Below are 24,101 nucleotides of genomic sequence, written 5' to 3'. Positions count from 1 at the left end.
TTTCTTCATTATCTTAAAACCGCAGTATAAAGCTTAATATATTCAATAGATCTTTTTCATATAAGACAATATGACATAGAATTTTTCCCCCTACTTTTCTAGAACGAGCATAGAATAGCATAATGCATAGTACATACATACAAATTGTAAAAAAAATCCAAATATGCTCGACTTGCGGTTAGCGGCAGTGCATCTCTGAATAACTTGGGAATCCACCTTGTGCCAAGAGGGGCTGCAATCTTGAATTTGAAGAATAGCGTTTCATGCATTTAATATCTGCATAATCACATTTAGTTTTAGAATATTCCAATGTGATTTTTACATATATCTGACTATAGGGCACTGCACGGAACGATCTCTTCCTTTTTCGTACTTCATAATTTTTGATATTAACTGGCCTTGTTGTTTTCTAATTTCTTTGCTGCGAGAAAGAGACAAAGCAGCTCGTGCAGTGCCCTATTGTGCTTGGCTCATAACTTACATTCTAAGGAATTTACCCACATGAACGTAATTGATTTTGACCTTGGTTTTTGGAACGGCGATTGTGCGCATCATTCAGACTATTTGTGTTCACTAATATGCCCAATAGGGGCCCTCCTTAGCCGTGCGGTAAGACGCGCGGCTACAAAGCAAGACCATGCTGAGGGTGGCTGGGTTCGATTCCCGGTGCCGGTCTAGGCAATTTTCGGATTGAAAATTGTCTCGACTTCCCTGGGCATAAAAGTATCATCGTGCTAGCCTCATGATATACGAATGCAAAAATGGTAACTAGGCTTGGAAACCTCGCAGTTAATAACTGTGGAAGTGCTCAATGAACACTAAGCTGCGAGGCGGCTCTGTCCCAGTGTGGGGATGTAATGCCAATAAGAAGAAGAAGAATATGCCCAATAGAAAGAATAGATTCCAATCTATCTGGTAGAAACGTCAATTGAACAAAATATGCTGAATGGGGAGAGAGTATTACCCGTCTTAAATTTTAAAGTCAAATACAATAACGCCTATTTGAAAACAGCTGCTAGACATATTTGGTTGTAATGAGAAAAGCTAAACTAGGGACTCAACACGTATCTCAGTCGGTGGTTCTAGAACCAAAACAAAAACGCCACGTTTGAGCCTTCTTTTGGATACGGATGAGTGTCTCTTAATTGGGGAATTAGAATGCCGTCATCCTACTCTCATTCTTTTCCTCAGCATATGGACATGACTTCTCTAAACACATAATCTCTTATACAATAATGTGCTCGACGGAACACTACCAGTCTTATCCCATTGAGAACCTGTTCGGAACATCCGCTCAGGGGGTGTAGTCTTTTCAGTTTCAGAGATTTGTGTTAATTTAAGTTTATTCATAGAAAAGATGATGGATCAATCTAAAATGGGGTAGATTGGGGAAGATTCAATGCAGTCTTAAGAAGAGACCGAGATATCAAAAACTATTCATGAATAGTGAAAAGTGAGAACTGAGATGTAAGAAATTAAGTATAAAATTCAGATCTTCTCACTTTTTACCTTACAAGTTCTTACAAATTTTTCACTTCTAGCTTGTCAAGAAAAGCAGGAAGGAAGAAGAAGAAATGATAATAAGGAATAAAGATTAGGTTGAAAAATTCCAATTTCACCTCACTTTTCACTTCTCACTACTTGGTCTTTTTATTTCTCAGTTCACTCTTTTTACTTTTCATTTCTCACTTCCCACTCTCAATTCACTTCACACTTCTCGCTCCTCATTTCTCCATTCTCACTTTTCACTTCTCACTTCACATTTCCAACTTCGAATTTCGCACTTCTCACTTCTCGTTTTTTACTTCTCACATTTCTATTCTCATTTTTTACTTTGCACTTCTCACTACTCAAACTTTTTACTTCTAACTACTGACCTCTCATTTTTCACTTTTCACTTTTCAATTCTCACTTCACATTTCTTTCTTCTCACTTCTCATTTCTCACAATTTACTTTTCACTTTTTGCTTTTCTTCTCTCTATTTTCATTTCTCACATCTCATTTTACATTTCTCACTTCAAATTTGTCACATCGCACTTCTTACTTCTCACCCCAAGTAACATTTTAAGTTTTATAACGCTTATGAATACCATAATCTACTATTCAAGAGTGTTATAAAACCATTATAAAACCAAAATTTTACTAGGGACTTCTTACTTCACACTTTTTACTTTTCACTTCTCATTTTTCACTTTCACTTCCCACTTTTCACTTCTCATTTTTCATTTCTTACTCCACAGTTCTCACTTCTCAAATTTCTTACTTGTAACTTCTCACTTCTCACTTTTCACTTCTCACTTCTCAATTCTTACTTCATACACTCCTCACTTTTCACAGTTTCACACTTTTTACTTCTCTTTTCTTACTTCACGCTTCTCACTTCGAAATTGTCACTTTCACTTCTTTTTTTTCCCTTCTCATTTCTTAATTTTACACTTTTCATTTCTCACTTTCCACTTCTCACTTCTTACATTTCTCACTTCTAACTTCTCACTTTTCACTTCTCAATTCCTTCTTCTCACTTATCACTTTTCACTATTTACTTCCTATTTCCTATTATGAGATGTGCGAAATGTCTCATTCCTCACTTCTCGCTGCATATTTTATGTTATTCCTACCACTCATTACTCACAATATAATATTTTTTACTTTACTATATATTGTGCATATGAACTGATTCTGACAACATCGAGTTAGCGAGGTGAAAATGCTTTGGCAAATTACTTCGACTTATGGAGATAACGCAGTATGCAAAATTCAAGGGACTTCGAAAATATCGAGTTACAGAACATCGAGTTAGAGAGTTTACCATTCACAACTATTCAGCTATTGGAACTGAATAAAACCTGCCTTATCTAAATCCTGATAATTGGTGCATCAAACTTGGTAGTCTGTATCCTAATAAACTTTTTTCGGTTGATTTTGTTGATCCTCAAAATAAAAAGAAAATTAGTAATTATTTTACATAGAAAAGCTTATTAATCCTTGAGTTAATATTTTCAAAATATACCTGAAAACTCTGGCAGTTGTTGGTGAACAATATAATCCATGGATGCTGAGACATCGTTAAGAACGCCAAAATTGATTAACCCCTTGTTTATTTATAGCGATCGTAAAAAGCTGGACAAACTGTTTCTACTGAACTGTTTGCGGATAGACCTTAATGGTCACAAACTGTGACAAGCTGTCCGGGGCACTAACCTTAGGATTTTGCTTGATTTCGCCATGAATAATGCGGTTGTGAAGGTCAGTATTTTTCGGCTTACAGCCTCTTCCGGGAGGAGTTTCAAGTGACGCATGCTTTCCTTGGGGGTATAAGCGCCCAAGCCAGAGATTGGGTAAACGAAGCCGAATAGATTGGAAATTAATTTGTTTTGTAGCCCAGGATAGTGTATTTTGTGCATCGACAGTTGATACAGAGGTACCATCTAACTTCGACACCCGTGGAAACTACTCCAGCTAACCGACGGCTATATTTCCCCCAACCATCTTCCGGCAACTCGATTGCGCATCCAACTGTTGGCCTTATCACCCAGCCTTCCACCGGCCGCGTTACTAAACTGCAGCCCGTAAGCTGTATCGTGGCTCGGCCTTCCATCGGTAGTAGAATAGTCCATCCGCATCTGGTCACCCGTCGGATGCCGCATTGTTAGACACCTTATTGGCTTTATGATTTCAGGTCACCTGTAGGCTGCATCATCATCATCGGCGTCCTGCAGATTGCCCTTACCTTTCGGCCGACCAGCTTCCTTCTTTTATGCTAACCAATAACCCACTCGTAAACGTATTAAAATCAAATTTTACGGTTAACTCCCTTCTTAAAATCACCCCACACAAAGACTCTGGGACCCGGAGCAACAAGAGGCCTTCTACGACCTAGGGGAGTAACTAGGGGAGTAGCTGTGGATGCCCTGTCCCTCACGGAATAGGACCGATATACTTCAAAATCTTTGCATATGACAACTAACGATTCAACTGTGGTAGCGATTTGGGGTATATTGATGAATGGGCTGTCCCAATTCTTGACATTCGGAGCCGATTCCAGACTTCATGTGGTTACAAAAAACACAGTATCTTGATTTTGATCCGGATTTGTGGTTGGTGGTAGCATTTGTTGCTGCTGCAACTCCTTCTCTAATTGTTGTCATCTGTATTGTAGTTCAATCAAAGTTAATTGCCTATTTCCGGAATTAAACCACCCGACTTGGACGTTAATTTACAATGTTATGAAAACTCATATGTGAATATGTACGTTATGTGGAAGATATTGATTTGGAAAATGTATTGAGGTAACCACTTTCCCTTCGATGGGACTCGAACCCATGACCCTACAGTACGCTAGACTGGTGCTTTAACCAACTAAGCTACGAAGGACCTCCGTCGGCCTTCGCAACCTAGCGGCTACTGAACGAGCTCGAGATTCCCAAATTGGACGCATAGTCAAATCACTCGCAATCCATTTCTCAAGCCAACACTTCCACATGTGTATTGTACACGTCCACATTAGAGGAGCGTGAGTATTTAGAATGTCTGGCGGCTGTACACATTCTTCATCAGCAACTGTACTGATCAAGTGAGGTTGTGTAAGCTATTTGCCAGTCGGTCGTCAAGCTCAGACCCGACCGCATTGCGTAGGCAAGAGCACGCAACTCAAGTTCAGTTCAATCAAAGGTAATTGCCTATTTCCGGGGATTAAACCACCCGACTTGGACGTTAATTTACAATGTTATGAAAACTCATATGTGAATATGTACGTTGTTGCGTGCTCTTGTTCCAATTATGTAAAATAGCATTTGGATTATAAACAGACGAAGTCTATGTTCCTGCTGCCCTTAGGAACCAGTGCCCCTCAAAGTTCTGTTCTTTCTGAAATTCGTCAATTTATTTTAATGCCTTATACAGCTTTTCAGAAGTTTTTTTTACATTGTCTCATATCATGGAAGCCGATATCAGCAAAAATCGATGTTTGTAATGTAGTAACACTGATTTTAGAGATGACTCTCAGTTTTGGTTTTTTTTAAATAAGTGTCAATAAGTTTTAATAAGCACTGTCTGTAGTAACGAAGCAAGCTCTACTTTATAAATGGCATATGATGTCCAATGTTATGTGTGCTGTAGAACTGAAAAGAGGTGATCCATTCTACTTGTTGTTCAAAAGTTTTTGAAGTCGAGATGTCTTCCAATACTGATTCTTTTCTTTGGTACGCCAGTTGTGATCCGCACCAACAACTCAAAGTCTATTTTTACTGCAGTAAGATGATTCATAGTGACATGTTCATAATAGAAGAAATTTCCCTTGGGGCAGATCTCGCAAAATGCTTTGCTGATTATACAGACGACCATGATCTGAACTCAAGAGTATCGGACGTAGATCAAAGGATTTGTACTCCAGAACCGTTTATAGAATCTAGAACATCTGGTTCCGTCAAAACTAAGTTGAACATAATGTGCATGGGCTCTACGGACTTGCATGGACATGATTGGTTGCTGTCGGTTTTGTATCAGGCGTAGTTGCACTAATAGAGCAATTGAGATGAGCTTCAGAACAGATTGCAGAGCCTAGTATAACTGAATCATACACGTGAGCTCTTAGTCTCTTAGTCTAGCATGTACAGTAAAATATTATAGAAAATGGGCGCAACAGAATTCATCATAAAATATATAATTCGGTAACAGAATATGTACCAGATAATGATTATAAGTTTATATGATGTAAATGATACAATCTTTGATAATGCATTTCAATATGACCTAATTATACATGCTTTTAATGGAAATCATGTTCAGCGAGCACGTGGCTGTTAGAAAGCCTCAAACATTCCCATTTCGAAGTACTTTTCGTATCATGACAACATAAGCTATTGTTAAGTACGTGGTGGGGAATAATCAGAGCCGTAGCGTAAACTATCAGCTCAGTTGGCGAAACATTCATTGAGCGCCCTTATTCTTCACTAACGAAAATAAAAAGCACTTGTACACCTTGTACACGTACATTTATGAGAATTTCACAAATTCCACCTGAGATGTTTATTAGAATGTTGTAAATTTTAAATTTGCAAATTATGTAAATGGCCTTCCTGGGCTGGGCTAGAAGTTCATAAAAACGCTGAAGGTTTTTCGAACGCCACGTCGATCGATGAACGAAATCGCTATCGAACCTATTCGGATGAAAAAAAATCCAACTCTTGAGTGGATCTAACAAGGATTTAGAACCACTACTGGATCTAGTTGGGTTAATAAAAGGCCACTCTGGGGTGCGTTGATCGATGGTCAGAATAATTATCGGAACTAGACGAATCAAGGAAAGCATTGTTTACAATGAGTTGGTAAATGGCAAATACAGGCACTGGTGGATGTGATCCCTTTTTTAAAAGTAGAAGTTTGTCCAGAATAAGGCAATGGTGGGTGGGATTCGTCCTCTGGAAATACAGGGATGTCCAAAATAACTGGGATAGGCAAATTTTGGGCATAATTAGATATGTTGTAACTATAGATATATTCCATTTTTATCAACACGGTCCGTGCGTTTCAGTTGATAAAATCGGAACAGTGACAAAATCGGAATAATTTTCTTTTACGGTTTTTTTAGCTAAAATTTTAGTAAAATTAATATATTGCGGGGAAAATGTTAGATTTTCAGGTTTTTCAAATGCTAATGGGCTGTCCATGTACCACGTGAACATGCTAGTGAGAGGGTAAGTGAAAAGAGACCGAAATTATTATACATAGGAAATATATATTGATGGTTAATGGTTAAGGTTCCTGGCAAGTAAGGAGTACATCAATGGAACGTCCATAAATTATGCCACGCAAAAATTAACCATTTTCATTGTCCCACTTTTCGTCTGAAATTTCCCAAAAATTGATATGAGTAGTCACACTTAAAACGTGACGTAATTTATGGAGGTTCCCTAAGGTAAGGTGGCATCCAGTGATAACATAGCAATAAATTTAAAAAATATTTGATCTCCTTAACTCTTTTTGGACGGATGGGTCATATATGCTCATCGTTTTAGATTGGCTGTGAAAAATCACACAAGAGAACTAGGCCCCCCGTTTCTTCAGCATTGTTTAATTAATCTAAACACTCAATCAAGTATAGTCATCTTGATCGTTGAGACAATAATCAATTTTATGGAATACGAGATGCTCAAGGTACTCCAAAACGTTCACGATTTCAGCCCACGGTATCTACCAGACAACCAAGGCTTTTTGCAATGTCCTCAACATCGATATGTACCAACCTGGTTCAATAAGCATATGAGCATTTTTATTTTGGAACACGAGGTGTTCATGGTACTCCAAAACATTTTCGTGTTCAGTTATAAGGGTCTGTCTCATTTGGACAATTAAACTGAAATTAAACTTAAAAGTGACATTTCAATAATTATCGAAAATCCTGCTCGCAGAGCAAGATTACTTTTATTGGAATTGATGGGTAGCACCAGCCATTCTGATGACCGGGTGATTTTTTTAATTTTCGAGCTGTCACTTTTAAGTTTAATTCTCCAAATGAGACATACCCTAAGTAAATATCATAACTTTTGCAATGTCCGTTCAAAACGCATAGGATCCTAATTTTCATGAATATAAGATGTCCAAGAGGTCTCCGGTTAGCCTTGCGAGCATAGGTGTAGGCTAATCCGGAGATGGTGAGCTAGATCCGGTCCGGTCTAGGATGTTTTCGGGTGGGAAACATTCTAGATTCACTGGGCAAAGCGTTTCCTTTGTACTTGCCCCACAAGATACATACTCATGCAATGGCGGACATTGAAAAAAGCTTTCAATTAATAACTGAGGAAATGCTAATAGAATACTAAATTGAAAAGCCGGCCAAGTTCCAGTTAGGATGCAAAGCCATACAACAGAAGAAGATGTCGAAGGTTCTCCAAAATGATCTTGAGTTAAGATCTAGATATCTACTAGATGCACAATAACTAAGGAGGTGTTTGTGTCGAGCAATTTGGCTGCGGACTTTTTTGTTGAGGCGTATAACCGACTTGTATGATTACATCAAACTATACGACTTCCAGGATATTTTAGCCACCCGTAAAGGCCTGCAATGGCTAGTACAAGTGTTGATTGAAGTCATATAAGTGGACTCACTGGGATATCATATCTAACATCATTCATAAGTTGGTTCATTGGATAGGTCAAAGTCGTTTTGAAAATTGGTATTAAAATGATCTGAGATCCAGGACGTTTTGAAGAGATGTAATACAGTCGGAATCGAGATGTGGAACAGAACTTCTTGGAAAATTGTTCAAAAGGACTATCAGAGTAACCGTGAAAATATTTTAGTATGGCATCATTTGTTTCAACGATTCGGCCCACTGTAGCTTGTAAAAGAATTAAGTGATTTTCTACCAGCTCGATGGAACTGCTGGGATGTTTAGTGATGCACGGATATATCATTTAGGACTTGGTTGATCGGGTAGATCGCATGTTTGAAACTCCAGGACATTTTGGAGAACCGAATAGGCCTGTAGTAGCTTGTAAAAAACATAAGTGAAATACTATCGGCTCAATTGACCTGTTGGGATGTTCAACTATGCACAGATATATCGTTCACAGATATATCGTTCAGGTTGATCGAGTAGGTCACATGTTCCGAACTTCATGACGTTTTGGAGAACCGAAAAGGTCTGTAGTAGCTTGTAGAAGTAATGACTGAAATCTTATCGGCTCAATAGACCTGCTGGGATATTTAACGATGCACGGATACATCGTTCAGGACTTGGTTGATCGGGTAGATCACATGTTCTGAACTGTTTCGAACTCAGGGACGTTTTGAAGCAACGAAAAGGCCTGTAGTTGCGTGTAAGAGTAATGAGTGAAATCCTATCGACTCAATGTACCTGCTAAGATGTTCAACGATGCACGAGTACGTCGTTCAGGGCTTGGTTGATCGGGTATATCACATGTTAAGAAATCCAGGATGTTTTGAAGACCCTGAAATAGTTTATGTTTTTTCAAAACTCGATCAATTCTTGTCTTATGATCACATAGATATTTTTGAATATATATCTCAGCCTAGGACAATTTGTTTGTAGATATATTTCCTAATACATTCGAGGATATGTACTCCAGAACAGTTTGGACGGCCTAGAACGTCCGAAAAAAGTATTTCAACGATTTTTCAGTTATCTCAGACTGCCAGATCACCATGTAATCCTCCGTTCTGAAATAATAAAGTGCAAACAAATCCGCATCTTGTTACTTTCATTTCGACCAGAGAGGCAATCGGTGAAGTGAATCATCTCTTGTTAATTACGCCTTTATTACCGCTAGTGCTTGAAATATTATAAATACAACATTTGGCAAAAACTAACTCAAGTTATTTTATTGTAAAAGCTAAATCTGCTTAAAAAAAATTATTGATTTTATTTGTTGATGAAAACGGAATAATTTTGTTGATGAAATCGGAGCGTGACAAAATCGAAGCGTGACAAAATCGGAACGTGATAAAATCGGAACATACCTGTATGTCAAATATTATCCGATTTGGACAAATCAGGGATGCCTGAACTAGAAATTTAATGTAGTTTCACCATATGTTCATGGAACCGACAATGGCCATCGGGTACTGGAGATATTCCGGGTTTTTCGAAGGTAGGTTCAGAACCGTAAATTTGTCGTGGGTATTAGGATAAGTGGTGGTTAGAAACAGAATAATATTAGTAACCACAAATAAAGTAGGGCTCTTTCTGATTGGAACCATATGTTGAAATTTGAAATCGGCCCAGTATCAAGTGAGATATGGCCATTTGTTTAGAATCGGTGCCGATCAGGAGTTTTAAAAGGGAACAGGCCACAAATTCATTTGAATCAAGCTTTTTGACCGAGCTTCCATTATGATTACATTCCAGAAGTCTTCTGTCACGTCTAGAATGAAAAACCAACCAAAAGACGGATTCTGAAGTCACTGGTGCCCCGGGGAACCCGTAGAGGGACATTTCAGTTTTGGCACCAAAAGCTAGCCATTCGACGGTTCGTTTTCACGGTTTCTATCAGGAAGCGAGGTATGAGTATAAAATGGACCATTGATTGCTATGACCGCTTCCGGGACCTACGGATTGTCCCCGGGGAACCCGTAGAAGGGGACATTCCAGTTTTTGCGCTAAAACTGGTCATTCGACGGTTCATTTTTCATGGTTTTCTGCAAGGAAGTGAGGTATGAGTATAAAATGGACAATTGATGACTTTGACCGCTTCCGGGACCTACAGATTGTACCTGGGGATCCTGGGGACAATCCGTAGGTTTCAAAGCTATCAGCCATCAATTGTCCATTTTATACTCAAGCCTCGCCTCCTGATAGAAAACCATGAAAACGATCTGTCGAACGACCAGTTTTATGCTAAACTGAATGTCCCCTGCTACGGGTTCCCTGGGACAATCCAGGTCCCGGAAGCGATCATTGCAATCAATTGTCCATTTTACACTAATACCTCGCTTCCTGATAGAAAACCATGAAAAACGAACCGTCGAATGACCAGTTTTGGCGCTAAAACAGAAATGTCCCCATCTACGGGTTTCCCGGGGACAATCCGTAGGTCCCGGAAGCGGTCAAAGCCATCAATGGTCCATTTTATACTCAAGCCTCGCTTCCTGATAGAAAACCATGAAAAACGATCCGTCGAACGACCAGTTTTGGCGCTAAAACTGGAATGTCCCCTGCTACGGGTTCCCCGGGGACAATCCGTAGGTCCCGGAAGCGATCATTGCATCAATTGTCCATTTTACACTAATACCTCGCTTCCTGATAGAAAACCATGAAAAACGAACCGTCGAATGACCAGTTTTGGTGCTAAAACAGAAATGTTCCCATCTACGGGTTTCCCGGGGACAATCCGTAGGTCCCGGAAGCGGTCAAAGCCATCAATGGTCCATTTTATATTCAAGCCTCGCTTCCTGATAGAAAACCATGAAAAACGATCCGTCGAACGACCAGTTTTGGCACTAAAACTGGAATGTCCCCTGCTACGGGTTCCCCGGGGACAATCCGTAGGTCCCGGAAGCGGTCATAGCCATCAATGGTCCATTTTATTCTCATATCTAGCTTCCTGATAGAAAACCATGAAAAACGAACCGTCGAATGGCTAGCTTTGGAGCCAAAACTGAAAAGTCCCCTCTACGGGTTCCCCGGGGGCACCCCAGTGACTTCAGAATCCGTCTTTTTGGTTGGTTTTTCATTCTAGACGTTACAGAAGACTTCTGGAATGTAATCATAATGGAAGCTCGGTCAAAAAGCTTGATTCAAATGAATTTGTGGCCTGGTCCCTTTTAAAACTCCTGATTGGAACCGATTCTAAACAAATGGCCATATCTCACTTGATACTGGGCCGATTTCGAATTTCAACATATGGTTCCAATCAGAAAGAGCCCTACTTTATTTGTGGTTACTAATATTATTTTGTTTCTAACCACCACTTATCCTAATACCCACGACAAATTTACGGTTCTGAACCTACCTTCGAAAAACCCGGAATATCTCCGGTGTCCGATGGCCATGGTCGGTTCCATAAACATATGGCAAAACTACATCAAATTTCTAGTTCAGGCATCCCTGAATTGTCCAAATCGGATAATATTTGACATAGTTACAACACATCTAATTATGCCCAAAATTTGCCTATCCCAGTTATTTTGGACATCCCCTGTAGGTGTTTGCCTGGAATAAGGCAATAAGGCCTGCAAAAAGTCCGAGATGAATTTGATCCTTTCCTCGAAAGTAGTTCTGCCGTTTCGTTTGTTCGTCCTTCCGCAAAGTATCTTCAATCAGTCTGAATTTATCAACATATCTTCGATCAACTTTATCAAAGTTTTTTTTTTTTTGTCTTTATTAATGAGGTTTTCGGCCCTTGACCGGTTCACCTCAAGTTTATCAAAGTGAAAAAATCATCGAACATCTATTTCTCCATCACAGTTCCAATTTATGCCAAATGTCCGTTAAACCAAGTGGCCTTTATACAAAATGACCTTATGCCAAATGACCCAAAATGTGTATAACATCTTTCGTCGCTATAGAGGCAACTTACAGGGGTTAGGCAAAATGATTGAGATAGGCAAAATTTGGCCCAAATTTAAATCCTTATAACTTTTTGAAAAATTGATGAAATTGGACAAAACAGGAAGCATTCGACGGCAAATTTAGTCAAGATTTAGGAACATGCGCGGTCAAGAATACTGGCCACCGGACACCGGAGATGTTCCGGATTTTCGGAGGCCATGTCAAAAACACATTTTTTCTGCCGCTCGTATTTTTGTGTGGTTTGAAGTTACATCGATAAACATTATTTTCCTAGAAACTAGATCTTATTGAAAATTGAATGCGGGCTGTTGCGCTAAGATCCGTTGAAAAACAGCCGAGATATGGCCATTTCAGTAAACCTGGTTCCGGATACTATGGTCAATTATGTGTATCCTTCCAATCACGTATATATTATCCGGTACCATATCAATATTGGTATCAAACTTCAAGATTTTTCATGGAGATGCTTCAGGAAGCATATGCAGGACGATCAGTTGCCCTGACCACTCTGTAGTAGGTTCCAGGTGCCCCGGGGGAAGTGGCCAATTTGAAAAACGTTCAGAACCCTATCAATATGGGTATCAAACTTCAAGATTTTTCATGGAGATGCTTCAGGAAGCATATTCAGGATGATCAGTTGCCCTGACCACTCTGTAGTAGGTTCCAGGTGCCCCGGGGGAAGTGGCCAATTTGAAAAACGTTCAGAACCCTATCAATATGGGTATCAAACTTCAAGATTTTTCATGAAGATGCTTCAGGAAGCATATTCATTACGATCAGTTGCCCTGACCACTATGTGGTAGGTTCCAGGTGCCCCGGGGGAAGTGGCCAATTTGAAAAACGTTCAGAACCCTATCAATATGGGTATCAAACTTCAAGATTTTTCATGGAGATGCTTCAGGAAGCATATTCAGGACGATCAGTTGCTCTGACCACTCTGTAGTAGGTTCCAGGTGCCCCGGAGAAAGTGGCCAATTTGATAAACGTTCAGAACCATATCAATATGGGTATCAAACTTCAATATTTTTCGAGGTGATACTTCTTAATGCATTTTAGAACCAGCAGCTGTCATTACCACTCTGTAGTAGGTTCCAGGTGTTTCGGGGAAGTGACCAATTTGCAAAATGTTTGACAACCCGATTGAGATGGTGCTCGATTATGATCCGACCGGTACAAGAAGAAGAGGCGCGATGCGGTCACGGGGGATCGACCAAGTGTAAGATGGCCTGCCATCAATGGCAGCAGGTCGCAAGCATGACTTAGCAATTGTGTGGGGTGCTATATCTTGACATGGCCATGGTCCTATTATGGTACTTAAGGGCAAAGTGAAGCCTGCCGATTATCAAATTATTTTGGAAGACAAGGTATTTGTTGATATGACGTCTGTTTTTCATTTTTGCGAAAGATCCGCAGGTCGCGTTCCACTTGGTCGATCCACCGTGACCGCTGCACGCCTCTTCTTCTTGTACCGGTCGGATTATTATCGAAGCATCATCTCAATCGGGTTATCGTCTGACATTCTGGCTACATGCCCGGCCCATCGTAACCGCCAAAATTGTACCGTGTGGGTAGTTCTCCTAACAGTTACAACTCGTGGTTCATTGACCTCCACCACCACCTCCATTGTCTTCCATCTGCACCCCACCATAGATGGTCCGCAACACCTTCCATTCGGAAACTCCAAGGGCGCGTTGGTCCTTCGCCAGCAACATCCAACTTTCGTGGCCATAGAGGCAGACCAGTCTAATGAGCGTTTTGAAGATGGTCAACTTCGTGCTGCGGCGAACTCTATTCGACAGGAGAGTCCAAAAGCATCTCCATGAAAAACCTTGAACTTTGATGCTCATTTTGATATGTTTTCGAACATTTTGCAAATTGGCCACTTCCCCAGGACACCTTGAACCTACTACAGAGTGGTCATGACAGCTGCTGGTTCTAAAATGCATTTAAAGGTATCACCTCGAAAAATCTTGAAGTTCGGCACCCATGCTGATAGGGCTCTGAACGTTTTTCGAATTGGCCACTTCCCCCGGGGCACATGGAACCTACTACAGAGTGGCCAGGGAAACTGATCGTCCTGAATATGCTTTCTGAAGCATCTCCATGAAAAATCTTGAAGTTTGATACCCATATTGATAGGGTTCTGAACGTTTTTCAAATTGGCCACTTCCCCCGGGGCATCTTGAACCTACTACAGAATGGTCAGGGCAACTGATCATCCTGAATATGCTTTCTGAAGCATCTTCCTGAAAAATCTTTAAGTGTGATACTCATATTGATAGGGTTCTGAACGTTTTTAAAATTGGCCACTTCCCCCGGGGCACCTGGAACCTACTACAGAGTGGTCAAGGCAACTGATCGTCCCGAATATGCTTCCTGAAGCATCTACTTGAAAAAACTAGAATTTTGATACTCATTTTGATATGGTTTCGAACATTTTGCAAATTGGCCATTTCCCCAGGACACCTGGAACCTACTACAGAGTGGTCATGACAGCTGCTGGTTCTGAAATGCATTTAAAAGTATCACCTCGAAAAATCTTGAAGTTTGATACCCATATTGATTGGGTTCTGAACGTTTTTCAAATTGGCCACTTCCCCCGGGGCACCTGGAACCTACCACATAGTGGTCAGGGCAACTGATCGTCCTGAATATGCTTCCTGAAGCATCTCCATGAAAAATCTTGAAGTTTGATACCAATATTGATATGGTACCGGATAAGATATACGTGATTGGAAGGATACACATAATTGACCATAGTATCCGGAACCAGGTTTACTGAAATGGCCATATCTCGGCTGTTTTTCAACGGATCTTAGCGCAACAGCCCGCATTCAATTTTCAATAAGATCTAGTTTCTAGGAAAATAATGTTTATCGATGTAACTTCAAACCACACAAAAATACGAGCGGCAGAAAAAATGTGTTTTTGACATGGCCTCCGAAAATCCGGAACATCTCCGGTGTCCGGTGGCCAGTATTCTTGACCGCACATGTTCCTAAATCTTGACTAAATTTGCTGTCGAATGCTTCCGGTTTTGTCCAATTTCATCAATTTTTCAAAAAGTTATAAGGATTTGAATTTGGGCCAAATTTTGCCTATCTCAATCATTTTGCCTAACCCCTGTATAGTGTCTTTCTCATTTCCCGAAATAAATTAAAATCAACTTGAAAGTGACAGTTTAATAATTTTCAAATAAACCCGCTCGCAGAGGAGGATTACTTTTGACAGATAGACTATTTTTTAATAAAAAGGCTTGTTTGACTTGCTGGGTAGCATCACCCATTTTTATGACATTTTCGCAAACTTGGATTGATTGTGCTTTGATTCTGTGATTTTCTGGTCGTTTTGCCGGGCTTTTGCATCTACTTCACAGCACAGCACATTCGCTTTGAAAACAACAATTTAGTACACGACACACATTCGTAAAAGAATTGTGAAAATCTGTCAAAAGCCGGCTGAGAACCAGCTGTTTGTAAGTTTAGTTTCTACGATTTTCTGATCAGGGTAGTCCGGATAGTCTGCGTTAATAGTTTTAACACGGTTGTCGTAGTGTTAAACTGGTTTTGTGCCAGTTTGATCAGAGCAATGTGTTTTAATCCATTTAACTAAATTAATTATTGGTTTTATTTATTATTGGTTAATAATTGATAGTAAATAATTGGCGGCGCTTCAGAGTATGACTCTGTTGACGCTAAACACCAGTCCTGTGACACTAATTGCTTATACTTCTAAAGTTGAAAGATCATCAACAGATAATAAAGAAAACAGCAATTGTGTTTAACTGGTGATAGGCAACGATTAATGCACCTTGTGGGATTTTTCCAAACGACTGATTGATTTTCTTTGAACTGTTGTGTATAATAAGTTGATCGTTCGCGTGTCAAGTTAATGTATCAATGATCCCAGAATGTGGCATCGAAGACAGTTTCGTAACAGAGCAGTTTAATTCTATTAATGTTCGAGGAACCGGATCAATCAACCGGATGTGCACTTGCTGCCCATTGTACCCAGCAAAGTATGATGAGTTATTATGACTCACCAACCTGATCCAGCCATGTGATTAATTGTAGAAAAAGCAGGTGGAGTAAAAAAGGGATAATCACGAAGCATCATGTAAGCGGTCTCTACATCTATTGAAAACTAGGGGAAAGTACCGAACTAAAATTAGTCTCGTTTAACCAACAATCAAGTTTATGGATCTATGACGAATCTATCCAGAAAAAGGCAGAAAGGTTTGGCTTTGTAACGAAAATTATTTTTTAATGTTAAATGTGAGAAATAAATCGGTTAAGAATAAATACAAAACGTTGGTTGATTCATGATATGCACCACCTTGCACTAAAATGAAATACAAAATAATAAAGGTGATACCGTTTATTATTCAATGTTTAAATGCATATTTCTGAACGTTGGTCTTAAAACTCAACATAGCGATGACATATGAAATGAAAATTCGCAGTGACCACTTTCGCCGCCGACACACCGGTTATATTTGGTTAATCCCTGGATTTCCAACCTATTAATTTATTTGAAATTGGAACGCATATATCACGAGCCATACCATGTCCACGGCATAATTTAAACCGTCAGATGAAAACTATAAAATTTCGTGCTAATTACTCGAATTTGATAATTCCTGTGCTAAACGACATGTCTGTGACCACGCCAAAATATCCAACCATTCTTTCGCTTTCAGAAATCGTTCCTATTTATAGTGCCAATTAGCACTCGATTAGTTCATGGTGCGAACGATCTGATAAGATACAAATCACGTTCACACGTGCTTTTGGAATCGCTTCAAGTAATCAAGCTTCCCTCCCGAAGGCCGGCCACTGTATCTGCCGTCCCGTTATCAGCGTTCATTCAGGTACCTAGGTGATTGAATATAGTGTGGTAGAGTTGTGACTGTCGCCGCAGACATCAGTGGGAAAAGTACTCAGAAGTCGTAAATTAGGCAAGTGGCACCCCCACTTGTCGTAGCTATTTACAATGGGTGGCCAATATTTACCGGGGAGCTTTCCAGAGCGATAGTTTATCACCATGTGAAACACAGTGCCGGTTGGTTTTATTGCCACTTCCGTAAGGACTTAAGCCACAAAGTACCAGCAATGCAGTAACAAACGAAGATTTGGGTTTGTTTGTGATAGCTGAATGTCGCTGCTGCGATGGGACACTCATCGCAGCCAGTTTGTTTTAGGGCTGCTGGATTCCGGAAAGAGCTTAGTTGGGATGTATGATGAGAAGAACATGATTGTGTTTATTTGAAAAACACAAATTTTACGTGAGAATGGAATATTTATTTTTGTTGTTATTGTTACTGAGTCAGCATTGATATAATCATCAACGAGTGTGCGCATTCAGTAAAAAAACACATTCCCTCCAAAACTCCCTTAACATGCTCATAAACAATTTTTTTTTCAAATCGATACTGTTCTGTATGGATGAAAAATGCAAAGTAATCGAAGGCCCTAATAGAATGAACAACGTGATTGAAGACTGCCGCTTGAAATCCAATGTTCGAATTATCAGTCGACAAACGGATAGTTTAAAATTGGTTCACCGCATTAATAAAGCCTGTAACAACGACTAAAATAAACATTCTACTCAAAACATTAGAAATTTTCCATACAAAATTGGAAATTGCCAGAGTAGGAGCAACAAATAAATATAAAGCTTTAAAATGTAAAAAATTACATAAAAAACCCAGATTAATCCACCTAGCAGTGATAGTGCCTTTCTCATGCATTATAAAATATATTGAAAAAATCACATTAGAAAGGTCAAAAAACCTCTTTAGGAGAATAGATCACATTTTTTCGACAATTTTGCATGTTTTTGCATTAGTTAAAATGCATTGCCACCATTTTCGAAAAAAACATTTTTTTTCGGTTTTGAATTTTTTTTTCCAAGGGGAGACTCTTGGGAAAAAACAATGATTTTTCAATAATTCCGAAATGCAATATCCGATCGAAACAATTTTCAATTGCAAACAATGTCGAATGCAACTTGTTGCGAGTAAATCGGATAATGCTAAGTTCCAAAAAGTGTGTCTACAAAATTTGTACACATACACACATACACACACACACATACATACACACATACAGACATCACCTCAGTTCGTCGAGCTGAGTTGATCGGTATATAACACTATGGGTCTCCGGGCCTTCTATCAAAAGTTCTTTTTTGAAGCAATCATATAGCCTTTCGGTACAACTTTGTTGTACGAGAAAGGCAAAAATATAAAAAGCAATAAAACTGTCCTGTTTTCGAGTAGATATGCAGATGTACAATACTAATCGATTGGACATTTTCGTTAGAATCGATTTTTAATCTATCGCTTATTAAAAAAGGCTCAATTGCCGTGAAGCGTTACTGAGCCGAAATCTTATTTTTTCATAAAATTTACAATTTACATACAAACGTTTGATTTTCTTGTCACACATTTGGATGATTCGGTCACACATTTTATAGAAGCTTCATATTCTTCGTCTACATTTCGTATAGCCAATTAAAGATCTGTCCCTTGTAGTTTTTCCCATAAATGAGCGTTCATTATTCATGAAATAAAATCAATTTTATTGCTTTTTTTCTGGAAATTTTGTTATTTGTTTTATTGTTCTTTATGGATTTTTTGTGGGAAGTTTTTTTTGTGGAAAAATATGTATTTTGTGGAAAAAATATATATTTTGTGTAAAGTTTTATAATTGCTTATTGCTAATATTGGTTTAGTTATGAAAATTTTGTATTTTTTCCAATGAAAATTTTTGATTTCGTTATGTAAAATTATTCTTTTTAGAAGTTGTAATATGTTTTTTTTCTTGTAAAATTTTTAATTGTTCATAAAAATTCTGCATTATTGAGGGCAATTTTGTATTTATTTATGGAGAAGGGCTGTTTGGCCGAATGCCACTAGGCCGAATATACCATTTGGCAAAGGATCGTTTGGCCGAAAGTGTCATTTGGCTGAAGGGTCATTAGGCCGAAAGGGTTATTTGGTCGAAAAGTTCATTAGGCTGGAAGGGTCATTAGGCCGAAAGTGTCATTAGGCCGAAAGGGTCATTTGGCCGAATAGGACATTTGAACGAATAAGATATTTAGCCGAATAAGACATTTGGCCGAATAAGACATTTGGCTGGATATGACATTTGGCCGAATAGGTTATTTGAAATGTGAGAAATTAGGAGTTAGAAAAGAGACGTTTCAATTCTCATTCCTCGTTTCTCACTTCTCACTAAAAAAAGTGAGAAGCGTGAAGTGAATAGTGAGACGTATCACTACCCACTTCACACTACTCACTTTTCCCGGTAAGAAGTGAGAAATGAGGAGTGAGAAGTGAGACCTCAGAGAGAGACGTCTTACTGTGAACGACCCTTTCGGCCAAACGACCCTTTCTGCCAAATAACCTTTTCGGCCAAATGGCCCTTTCGGGCAAATGACTTTCGGCCAAATGGGTTTCAGCCTTATGGTTTGTTCGGCCTAGTGTTATTCGACCAAATGGCTTTCGGCCGAATGGATTTCGGCCAAACGACCCTTCCCCTTTCGGCAGAAAGGGACATTTGGCCGAAAATGTCGTTGGACCAATAAAGTAACCAATAAAGGACCAGCCGCAAATATTATTTGGACGAATGGATCGTGTGACCGTAAGTCGATCGCCAAAAATGTCGTTTGGCCGAACAATAGTGAATGTGAAAATGGTAATTGAGAAGTTAGAAATGAGAAATAAAAAGTGGATTGTATAACATTTCGCCGAAAACTATTTCCCGGAATTCATTTTCGCGGAATAACATTTGGCGGTTTGTACCTTTTCACTGAATAACTTTTGGCGGTATGTACCATTTCGCGGAATGTTAATAATAATAATAGCTTAGTGTTCATTCTGTACTTTCATAATTATTACCTGCCTTGTTGTATTCTAAGCCAAGTTACCATTTTTTTTGCATTCGTATAACAAGAGATTAACACGTTAAAGCTTTTTTACCTAAACTTTTTTTTTCGATAAATTTCCTAGACCGGGCCAGAAGTTGAACACAGCCTCCTTCTGCATTGTTTTGCTTGGTAGCCACGCATCTTCTCGCACGGCTAATGAAGGCCTCCCAGAATGTGAAAAGTAGTTTTCAAAATTTCAATTGCCCCTTACAAATCCTTAGTTATATTTTCCAGACGGGCCAGATATAATTAACAGGTTTTCTCCTCTCTTTATTTTGTTACGGATAGGCGTTATTATGAATAATCCTTTATTTTTCCCTTTTGTCTTATAGCGAGAAAACGTATCCATTTAAATATGGCATTGTACTCCCTCCGCAGACGCTACCATTTAAAGAAGACATTACTTTTTCCTTCACATTATACCGGGCAGATTCGTTCTTTTAAAGAAGGTTTTATCAACTGCTTTCGGCTTATACCGGCCAGACGCATCTACTCAAAGAAGGCATTACCAACTCCGTTCGCCTTATACCAGGCAGATGCATCCTTTTTAAGAAGGCGTTATTTCTTCCTTCGCCTTATACCGGGCAGAAGTGTTCTTTCAAAGAAGGCATTATCAGCTCCTTTCGTCTTATACCGGGCAGATGCATACATTTAAAGAAGACGTTACTTCTCCCTTCGCCTTATACCGGGCAGACGCGTTCTTTAAAAAACATTATCAACTCCTTTCACCTTACACCGGGCAGACGCATCCATTTTAAAGAGGTGTTACCCCTCCCTTCGAATTATACCAGGCAGACGCGTTCTTTTAAAGAAGACATTTCAACTCCTTTCGCCTTATACCGGCAGAGGTGGTCGAACCCGAACCCAATGGGTTTGGTTCGGGTTTGATAAAAAAAATAATCCGGGTTCGGGTCGGGTCCGGGTTTGAAGGAAATTTACAAATCGGGTTCGGGTCGGGTTCGGATTTGCAAAATACGAAACCCGATTATCTCTAGGGCAGACGTAAATATTTCAATGATAATTATTCTAACTGAATTCCGCCAAATGGCATTCCACGGAATGATTTTCGGTGAAAAAGTACATTCCGCGAAATGTCTTTCGGAGATTTGGTACATTGCGCGGAATATCGTACCGCGAAAAAAAATTCCGCGAAATGTTTTTCGGCGAAATAGTATACAACCTAAAAGTGCGCAGTGAGAAGTTACAAACAAGGAATGAGAAGTTAGTTCGCTTAGTTCGCACTTCCTATTTTTTATTTTTTACTTATTTTCCACTGTGAAAAGTGCGAAGTGGAAAAATAGAGAGAAGTGAGAATTGAGAAGTCTCACTTCTCAGTGCGCCAAAAATGAAATGCAAAGAGAGAAGTGAGAAGTGCGAAATGAGGATTGAGAAGTTTGAACAGAGACATCTGGCTTCTCATTTTTGTATCTCACTTCCCATTTCTCACTTTTCATTTTTCAATCATAATTAATCACTTTGCACTTTTCACATTGACTTTTTTTTCGGCCAAACAAATTTTTTTATCAAATGACCCGTTTATTAAATGACATTTATGGGCATATGATCCGTTTGGACAAAATAAATTTTCGGCTAAATGCCCGTTTCTGTCAAGCGACCATTTGGCCCAAATAGCATTTTCGGCCAAATGACCTATTCATGCGAACGACTTTTTTGGACAAAAAGACCGTTTCGCCATATTCAGACATGTTAGGCCAATCGACATTTGCGACCGTGTCACCTATTCAGCAAAATGATCATTACTGCCGAACGGATTTTTCTTCCTACTCGGTAAAATGACCAGCTTGGCCGTATGTCTTTTTCTGCCAATTGATATCTTCGGCCAAACGGGAAATTCTGCTAGATGACTTTTGATCTAACGTGTTATTCGACCAAGTGGCGTTCGGCTAAAAAGCTTTCGGTTGAATGAGTTTTGCCAAACAATCCTTTCTCGCAGTTAGAACATATTTACTAAATTTCGCAGAGTCATCTAGTGGACCAAATCCAGGAGAACGGAGTGTCGTTGGTGTATGGGATAGATGCTTGACTAAGGACTGACATAGACTGACTAGGGACAGAGGCAACGGCTGCTGACAGCCAACGGTGGAAGGTCCTGGGATCTGCCTGGGATCTGCCGGGGATGTAAAATGGCCGAAAGGTATTATTAGTCGAAGGAAACAGCACAGACAAACAGACATAACAGATTGAACATTCACTCATAAAAATTCATCGTCATTTAAACACTAACGACATCTCTTGATTTCAGTTAGTTGTGCAAATCATCAACCAGATGGCGGTAGTGAGCAAATGTCAAACTAGAGCAAATCTAATTAGCGTGCCACTAGTGACCGATTGACCAACTAATAAATATTTGAATTGACAAGTAAATCAGTGAACGATGGAAATTTGGCGAGTGTTATGTATGTTTGTCTGTGGAAATAGTTAAGAAGAACTCAATATGATTCGAGCAGGCCTGTCTGGTAGCTTGTACCCTTAGTTGGCGCATTTGCAGTTTATTTTCTCTTTCTGCTCACTGACATTTATAGCTGATATAATCGATGACGATGCTGATTATGACGGTAATCAGCATGAAGTCCTTTGAGGTCGCTGAGCCTTATTCCAGGTGTATGAGCTTCCACTGATCACAGTAGCACCGGGTTTTGCCATGCCAGGTGATTTTGTGAAGTTGTATTGCTCTCATCTGCTGTCCTTCACAGATTTCTTCAGTACCTTACGCATTGTGTACGCATTGATAGATCATCAAGATCAAACTTTTTACTGTTGTTTCCGTATCCTAATAAACTTTTCGCATTCCTATGATTTTCTGTAGAATTCTTGTACGTTCCTCGCAAGTACAACTTTGACATTGTAATCTCAGAGATTCACTTGAAGCTTGATTTTAAAATTTAATAATTTTTCTGTTCCATTATAGATGTTACTCTTATCTCTAAATAAAAAGAGGATCTTTGTGTGATCCTACATGCCCCTTCCCAAAGTGCATTCTTCGGCCTTATTTTTATGCATGCATTGTTAGCACAAAATGTACAAAAATCAGGTACACCCGATTCTGTTTTTACACGGTTTTTTTTTACACGGCCGTGTAAGAATAAATCCCATACAAAATTTTTGCAAAGTTGCTCCATTTTGCATGATTCGTCGAGAAATCATAAAACTTTTTTTACACGGATTTTCAAATTTTGAACTGAAAACTTTTTTTACACGGAACGCATCCCCCGTGTAAAAAAAGAATCGGGTGTAATTAGGTTGAAGGGTCACTAATTAATGTATTTTAAATGTCTGCCATGTTCCCATGCTAGAGAAAATCAATTCAAAAAATTTATTCGAAGCTAGAAAATCCTCTTCAAGTTTTCAATGTTTTGGTATTTACGAATGTTTTTTGCGATATTTAACATTGTCCATGAAATTCCTTTAATGAATATCAGAATTCCCTAAAGTCTGAAAATTTTATCAAAATTAAATCGGAATCGAACTCCATGGTAATGTCACGCGCATTTTGAAATCCTTTGATTCATTGAATTACCATTCAAATTTTTTTTTACTAAAAAATTCCATCCTCTCAATTCATTGCATACTCCCCCGAAAATAAAACCAAATACAAAGAAACGAGAGCACTGCACCATCGCTGCCCCGCGTGTTCACTATCCTCTCATTATCGTTCAATTATACAACCCATCAAATGCTAAGTGTGATACGTGCCACAGCCACACCGCCATTGAGTGACGCTAGTTGTCCACATTATATCACCATCTATCATCGCAGCCGGTTGGTACCTATAGTGTGAACTGTGACTACAGCTGTTGCTGCTGCTGTACCCGCCAAACGACGGATCACTATCGCGTTCGCGGTCACACCACGAAGTCCACATTTCCCTTTGCTGGCGGGCAGACATTGCAATTTTCGCAGCTAGCAGCAGATCAACAGTCTGCGCGCGGTTACGATCGATTCAGTGCGTCGTTACACGGGGTGATCTATTTCCGATAGTTTTTGTACAGTGTTCGAACCGGGCGGGGATTCCCGGTATCCGAGTTGGATATCTACCGCTGAAGTTGGAGCTACACCATAAATAGTCTAGACTACGGATCCGCGACGGAAGGGCCTGGAAATATGCTGGTAATTGT

General features: G+C 39.4%; 1 protein-coding gene across 10 annotated transcripts in view; it reads left to right on the top strand.

The window, feature by feature from the left end:
• The window catches only part of LOC134217380 (sodium-coupled monocarboxylate transporter 1-like), a 114,647-nt gene that overhangs the window by 40,382 nt on the left and 50,164 nt on the right, over positions 1–24,101 (top strand). Inside the window, exon 1 of one of the 10 annotated variants that reach the window (XM_062696358.1) lies at positions 23,754–24,093. The exons of the other annotated variants lie outside the window; for them this stretch is intronic. Within the exon in view, the coding sequence (XP_062552342.1) occupies positions 24,088–24,093 (6 nt within the window). The 5' untranslated portion in view covers positions 23,754–24,087. Of the gene's footprint in view, positions 1–23,753; positions 24,094–24,101 lie in introns of those variants that run through there. 10 annotated transcript variants of the gene reach the window in all.

This window comes from Armigeres subalbatus, chromosome 1 (assembly GCF_024139115.2).
Source record: "Armigeres subalbatus isolate Guangzhou_Male chromosome 1, GZ_Asu_2, whole genome shotgun sequence".
In the NCBI taxonomy this organism is placed as follows: Eukaryota; Metazoa; Arthropoda; class Insecta; order Diptera; family Culicidae; genus Armigeres; species Armigeres subalbatus.
The sequence above is the reverse complement of the archived record's forward strand: the minus strand, read 5'-3'. Positions and strand labels throughout refer to the sequence as shown.